This window comes from Gavialis gangeticus, unplaced genomic scaffold, assembly GCF_001723915.1.
Source record: "Gavialis gangeticus isolate Ggan-Ray unplaced genomic scaffold, GavGan_comp1, whole genome shotgun sequence".
Classification (NCBI taxonomy): domain Eukaryota; kingdom Metazoa; phylum Chordata; order Crocodylia; family Gavialidae; genus Gavialis; species Gavialis gangeticus.
In genome coordinates this window covers 6,668,526-6,675,786 of record NW_017729013.1, presented here as the reverse complement: position 1 = coordinate 6,675,786, position 7,261 = coordinate 6,668,526, and the positions used below count along the sequence as shown (strand labels likewise).

Sequence of the window (7,261 nt, the reverse complement as noted above, 5' to 3'; positions counted from 1 at the left end):
AAATCAAGAGGACATTTCAGAACTGGAGAAGAGGTAGGCCTAGGAGGGGGCCAGGAAGCTGCTGTGAGCAGCTCTTGTATGCCCAGATCAGGCATGTGCTGATCCCACTGGGCCCCACAGCTGCCCGACCCACCCCCACCTTTCCCCTCCATGGAGGTGCCAGGCAGATGAGTGAGAACCAAGGGAGAGTGAGGAGCTGGGGTCTGATCTGGGCTGGCAGGGGCCTGATCTTAGAGCAAGGGTGGGCAAAATGTGGCCCCGGGGGCTGGATGTGGCCCGCCAGGCCATTCTACCTGGCCCGCGGGGCCCCTAAAAAGTTTAGAAAATGAATACTGATCTGCCCTGAGCTGCCTGTCACGCAGCCCTCGACGGCTTGCTCAGTAAGCAGCCCTCTGCCCAGAATAATTGCCCGCCCCCGTCTTGGAGCCTATACTGCTGCTAGAGAGCCGGCAAGCAGGGCAGGCTGTTGAACCCCAGTTCACCAGCTTTCTAGCAGTGGATCAGAGATGTGCACATTAGAGCGGGTGTTAACCCTTAATGTGCAACTGCTCACAGCATTAACACTACCTAACATTCCTGAGAGTTAATACGTGCTAATTGTAACATGCAACCACACCTTCAGTCTTTAGTGTGATCTCATTAGACAAAAAAATCCCCAGTCCATGGCTCTCAGATAGTCGTTTCCCTGCAAAACCCTCTAATAGTGCTGGCAGCCACAGGAAATCAGAACATTAAAACTGCGGTTGACAGAAAACAAAGGACAATAACTCCCACAGTGCTTTAGCTGTTGTTGTGCATGGGCTAGCGAATGGTTGGGGACCACTGTGTTACACTCTACTGTCACGTCTTGTCACGTGAATTCAGGTGCTGCAGACTCCTGACTAGAGATCAGGGTGGTGATATAACCAGTGCAGCTGGGACCTAATCTCTCTCCATCTCCGGCTCTGTCTGTTGTATTTGACCCCCAAAAGTGCCAGCACACAGGGGTCAAAGGAAAAGGCAACAATGAAAGTTTCCCTCCCATGCAATGCTAGCTTTAATGAAGCTGTTGATTGCCTGCAGGTTACTTGCAACTATCTAGCAACTTCAGGAGTTAAAAATCCCTCCCCTAAGGGATAAATTCAAGGATACAGTGATATTTGGTTTGCAAGTCACACTCTAACCCCTGAGCTGCAATGCAGCCTTTCAGCCTCCGAAAACTGGGCAGGTGGCCTGGGGCAAACCACAGTTTGCTTAAACACAGAACAGACTTTTCATCTCAGTTTCAGATGCAGAATGGTGAGTGCAATTGGTTTGGTCTGGGATGGCCTGATGAACTCAGGGCATTTGCAACACATTACAGAGGGCAGAGGAGGAAGATACAGGGTCTTCTTTCAGTGTGGATCCTGCCAAGAAAGAAAGAAGTTTTCAGTAAAACAATCCATAATATTTGGGTCCTCCTCCCCCTCAGAGATCCCAGATGCCCAGCTAAACTTGACTTGAGCTGACTGCCACCAATAATACTGAACATACTTTACACTTTCACCCCAACTATTATCCTCACCTCCACTGACGCAACAACTACTCAATTCACATAAGGCAGGGGTGCTCAGCCTTCAGGCCAGATTTGGCTTACAGAGCCATGGCATCTGGCCCACAGGGCTCCCCATGGGTTAGGAAATTTGACAGCAAGTGTCAAATTAGTGACAATTACATTCTGACAATTAAAACCAGCCTGCCCCCTGCCAAATTCTGAACACCCCCTTCCCCCCTTACAGTGGATCAGAGCCCCTTCCAATCTCTACACCTCCTCCAATCTCTATTACATGGTCAGATTGGGGCCAGGCCATGCCCCTTCCACCTGCAAAGCTGGATCAGAGCTAGACTGACACCCTGTCCTCCTCTGCATGGCCAGATGGGTCTCCACTGTGCCCACTCCAGGTACCGGATTGAGACTAGAGGCCAGATTCAGCCTGCTGGGCAAAAGGGTTGAGCATGTATCCTGCCTGCTGGGCAAAAAAAGTTGAGCACCACTGACATAAGAAAACAGCAGCGTCTCAACTCCTACAGCGTGCGGTCAAGCGGATCCTAGCCTGCTGATCTAGCTTATCATCCCTCCTCCCCATCTGCCATCCCAAGTTCTCTCTCACGGCTCTCTCCAGTTTCCCACTGTCTTTACAGGATCATTCTTGTACCTTGTAAGAAACACAGTTCAAACCACATTCACCACTAGGGTAAAATGGTACAACACCATCAGTTTCAACGGTGAATGGGATAAGGAGATGTGCTTACCTCTTACTGAGAACTGCTCTTGGTCTCCAAGTTCATGCATTTGGAGGAAAGGCCAAACTCTTCTTTTTTCTGACATGTTGTTCAGACCAAACCAGATAAAACAATGACACCGTTAGGTATTGCCCCATGACAAAAGCCAGTGATAAACACTAACCTCTACTTTACAACCCGAATTCAACCAAGGGGCCAATACACAATGAGTGACATGCGTAGCACACTGGCACAGCTAAGCACTCTCACCCTTTGGCACGTCAGTGAGCACATCTCTAACACGGGACTGGAAGTGACCTGCTAGGTCCCTGAATCCTGCTCTCTGCTATTGTAGGCACCCCATGCTACAGCATCTTTCATTCCCCTCATAATAAAACAGCAGTGAATATGCCCGGTGATTCATGAATAACCCAAGATCGCAAGGCAACTTTTTTGCAAACACCTTAGAATAAGACCCTTCTGCAGGGCACATGTCCTAGAGAGACTGTGATGCTAACAGAGCAAAGTGGATTTAATTCCAACTTTATTTAAATATTCATCACTCATTAGGAGATTTTGGACACACAGCGCTCACTCAAAGTTATTTCTGGTTGAGCTGTCCATCTAAATGACAGTTTACTGTCTAGATCCCTTTGGCAGTTTTCACCATCTCTGCCTTGCTGCATATCTTGGCTATGGTACCATAGGGTGGTAATCAAGGAAGTTTTCAGAGTGCTCAGCACTGTCCTTGCTCTGTCCCTCCTGAAGCCAGGCACATTTTACCACTGATTTCAATGACCATAGAGTTAGAGAAATGCTGAGCACTTCTGAAAATCCCACCTTACAAGTACGTGTGCTGAGGTCACTCTCCAGGGACTGAATTACCAAGGGAGCAAGGGCTCTAGTGCCAACAGACATGTTTTACGTAGAAAACCCTCGTGATTTTGGAGCCAAAGGTCATGGGTTCTAGCTTCTGTTTGTAGTGTATATATTTGACAATCGCTAGCTCGAACCAATCTGGAGAAGGATATATGTTCGGTTATTCTTAAATATAGTGTTTACATGCACACTGACAAAGACATATTTGTTACATCTTCTATATACATGCCCACTCAGAACTATGTACAAAACCCTCCAGGCCTTTCTAAGTCTCAAGAAAAAGTCAAATGTACTGTAGCTTACAGGTAACTTGAGCTCCTGTTCTGCATATTTAAACTTCTTCTGCTTGTAATAATCCCGTCGTGAGAGAAAGTGCAGCAGGAGCAGGTCACAGAGCACCGATGCCTTCCATGAAACAGAACAAGTCACATAAGCCAAACCACAGTGAGGGTCACACCTAAAGCATCAGATCACCCAGCCCACCCGCTCTCAGCTATGCCGATATAGAGGAGTCGCTTCAGCTACTTTGGATGTGGAAGTCGGTAGCCACTTTACAGCGTCCTGCCATACTACACCTCAGCTCAGGAAAGAAGTGAAGTGTGAAGGATTCAGAATTGGGAAATGTACCATATTTACTCGAACCTAAGACGATCCCGAATTGAAGACGACCTCCCAATAGTTAGTTTCTTTACAACTTATACATTTGTTATAGTTTCCCATGTATAGAATCTATTTATTGGAGGATCATCTTGAGTTAATATCCCCCACCGCTGCAGAGGGGCAGGCAGTGGGGAGGCACGTGGCATGGGAAATTAAGAAGTTTGCCCCCTGCTTGTGTCTGCCCCCCACAATCCTCTGCTCTCCCCCTTCACTCCCAGCCTCTGCTCCCCCAGCTCTTCCCCAGCCTCCGCTCCATGCTGGAAGACACCATCCCTATTCTAGCCTGGGGCACTGGGCATGGCTCCAGCCCAGCCCCTGTAGCAGCCATGCAAGGCTGCATGCCACTGCTGCACGGCCAGACTTGAGCTGTACTCAGTGCCCCAGGCTGCAGCGTGCACAGAGCCTGCTGGCACAGAGCAAAGATAAAGGGGGATTGCAAGAGGCAGGTGGGGAGCAAAGGTTGCGTGGGGTGGTGGTGGTAGGGTGCAGAGGTGGAGGGGGGCAGGCAACAGGTGCAACTGCGGCCCTGACCTTGGGTAGAGGCTGTAGCCCGAGTCACAGCAGCCATCTGTCCCTCTCCCACCCCCATAAAGGCGGGGGGCTTCCCCCGCCCATGTTACACAGGGGGGCAAAAACCTTGTCTTAGAATTGACTAAATACAGTAGGTAGACAAAATGTAAGAAACGTAACGTGAACGCAAGGCTTGAGCCAAATTCTAACATCCTGGATACTGCAAAAAGTACTGCATGGTCTTTAAGGACCACAAAGCAGGCAAGTTCTTGGTTTTGTGTCTCATCTGAACGACAGTGCCTCGTCCCCAGACACCATGCTGGGATGTTGCTTGTGCATATTCAGAAGAGAGAGCTCTTGCTATCACTTCTACTGTAATACCTGCCCTGGCATCCTCTGCGGGAGTTTCCCATCATAGTATTTTTCTACTGAGTTCCCTTATTTGAATGGATCTACAAGATGACAGGCAAGCTATCACATCATCCAGTAGTAATCCCCCGTGGCCTATGGTTTTTTAATGATCAATTTGGACACGTTAGATCCATTGTGATGCAAGGTTTCTGCCCTCTTCTTTTGCCCTATTGATACTGAAGGAGCTCTGGGGATGCCTGTGCACCACTGGCATTTTGCTAGAGCTCTAGGCCCCTTCCACTTCAGTGCCTCGTACAAGCAGAGTAGTTTGAGAGCTCACACATGGGAGCCTTAGAAATAGCAGAACTTACCACTCCAAAAATGCCAATTCCAGAGCCGATTGTGGTCATCGTTGGGATGATGTCAAATTTACCTGCCTGAATTAAAACACAGGAAACAGCCTAGCAGTATAGAGCAAAGGAATCGCACAGCACAAAGGTCTGGCTATGAACGACCCTACAGGAGTTCATCGCCTCTCACAGACAGGCAGGACATGGGCATTGGTTCTGTAAGAGTAGCTGATTTCTGGGTTTGCTCACCAAAACCGAAAAATAAAGCAAATAAATCACTTTGGATCAAGCAAAACATTGTTTTCCTCTGTATTTTTTCCCCATTAAGCCCTTTTTATTATTTCAGTTAGGCAAATTTAAAAAAAAAACAAACAAAAAAACTCATTCCAAAATTCAGCCTATCCTAAGCAGGACATTCAACCATCTCCTTCTGAGTCAAAGATCTTGACATGCACTAAATTTTGATACTGGGGTAGAACGCAGAGTTACGTGCAAATTGAAAGCAAGTCAGAAAACTACTGGGGAAAGAGCTATGAACTCGTCTGAATTCACAGGAGATGTTACCTTTCCATTGACCAGAATGTCAAACCGGATCCCAAACACTTTGTACAAATTCCTGTGATTGATTCCACCGTCACTGTAGTATTTGGCATACCTTTCCAAACAGACAAACAACACATAATAATGGCTTTTCATTAAAAGCTTGTTTTTTTAATTAAAAGCTTGTTAAAAAAAAGAAAACAAAACAAAAAATGGAACTACCGAACTACCGTCAGCCAATTGCAAAACTGACATACTGAAGTCTTTGTGGACTCCTGGACAGAGCAATGGGCCAAGACTCAGAAAGGTCTAATTCTTGGATCTGCCACTGGCCTTCTGGATGACATTGGAAAACTGCCCTTTACCTCAGTTTCCCCATTTTGGAAAATGGGTATAATGATACTGACTCTATTTGTAAAACTTTTTGACATCTCCCAGGAGAAAATGTTACAAATGAGCTAGCTACTTATTATCATTGCCTACTAAGTGAAACTACAAAGCAAAAAACAAACAGAAGAATTAACTGAAATCTAATTGCTGGCTGAATTGAAATGAGTTAATCCACTCCTGTTTGAATGCATTTTTGTTCGTTTGTACCGCCGAGTGTATTATGCTCCTGCAAGAACATTCAGTATTAGTATGCACAGGACTCTCAGGCATTGTTTTCACTATTAGTCAGAATTGCACAAATACGATAAGCAAACGGGTGCACGTTGCACTGTGTGTGGCTGCACTGCAGGGCTGTGCGAAGCTTCGGTCCCCGATTCGATTTGGTGGAGATTCAGCCTGATTTGGTGGCTGAATCTCCAAATCAAATTAGAGGACGCTTTAATCCCTCCAAATTGAATTGGAGCCCTCTGAATCGATTTGGAGAGATTTGGATATAGACAGAGTTTGAAATGTTTTTTCTACGTGCCTCAAGGTACCAGGCGGCTCGTGAACGCTGAGGTTGTGGGGTGAATGGAGCGTCCCACAGAAGCACTTTTGGTCCGCTTCCGGGTCCGCCGGGGAGCCCCCAGCTCAGTGCCTGGTGTCTCCTGGGTCTGGGGGGACGCTCCGTGTGTCCCAGCACGGCAGTATTCACAAGCCTCGCCTGCTACCTCGAGGTGTGTAGAAAAAACTTTTAAAGCTGTGTCTGTGTCTGAATCGCTGATTCTCTGAATCAGTGTCGAATCTTCGGATTCGGCTGAATCGAACCAGGGACAGTGATCCAAATCAATTCATCGAATCACTGTCCCCGATTCGGGTCGAATCCGAATCCAAATTAAATAGGGCCTGCTTCGCACACCCCTACTGCGCAGCGTCTTGTGACACTGGACTGAAAACCCTGTACCACTAATAGCTGAAAGGATGCAGGGTGTGAATGTTTGATCAGCAGGGGTCCTGGTTTTCTCTGTTTAAAAAATCCAAAATTCTCTGATTGAAACCCCCAAAATCAGTATTCTTCTGCGTTTATATATACAGGCATACCTCGGAGATATTGCGGGTTTGGTTCCAGACCACTGCAATAAAGCGAATATTGCAATAAAGCGAGTCACACGAATTTTTTGGTTTCCCAGTGCATATAAAAGTTATGTTTACACTATACTGTAGTCTATCCAGTGTGCAATAGCGTTATGTCTAAAAAAAAAACGTGCATACCTTAATTAAAAAATACTTTATTGCTAAAAAATGCTAACCATCATCTGAGCCTTCAGCAAGTCATAATCTTTTTGCTGGTGGAGGGTCTT

The 7,261-nt window shown here is 46.8% G+C and overlaps 1 protein-coding gene across 1 annotated transcript in view; it reads right to left on the bottom strand.

Moving 5' to 3' along the window:
- Positions 1-348: 348 nt before the first annotated feature.
- The window catches only part of P2RX1 (purinergic receptor P2X 1), a 30,608-nt gene continuing 23,695 nt past the window's right edge, over positions 349-7,261 (bottom strand). Inside the window, exons 9-13 of the mRNA XM_019511429.1 lie at positions 5,556-5,646; positions 5,013-5,078; positions 3,424-3,525; positions 2,272-2,340; positions 349-1,385 (exon numbers count right to left, since the gene is read on the bottom strand). Coding sequence (XP_019366974.1) covers positions 2,275-2,340; positions 3,424-3,525; positions 5,013-5,078; positions 5,556-5,646 — 325 coding nt within the window. The 3' untranslated portion in view covers positions 349-1,385; positions 2,272-2,274. The remainder of the gene's footprint in view (positions 1,386-2,271; positions 2,341-3,423; positions 3,526-5,012; positions 5,079-5,555; positions 5,647-7,261) is intronic.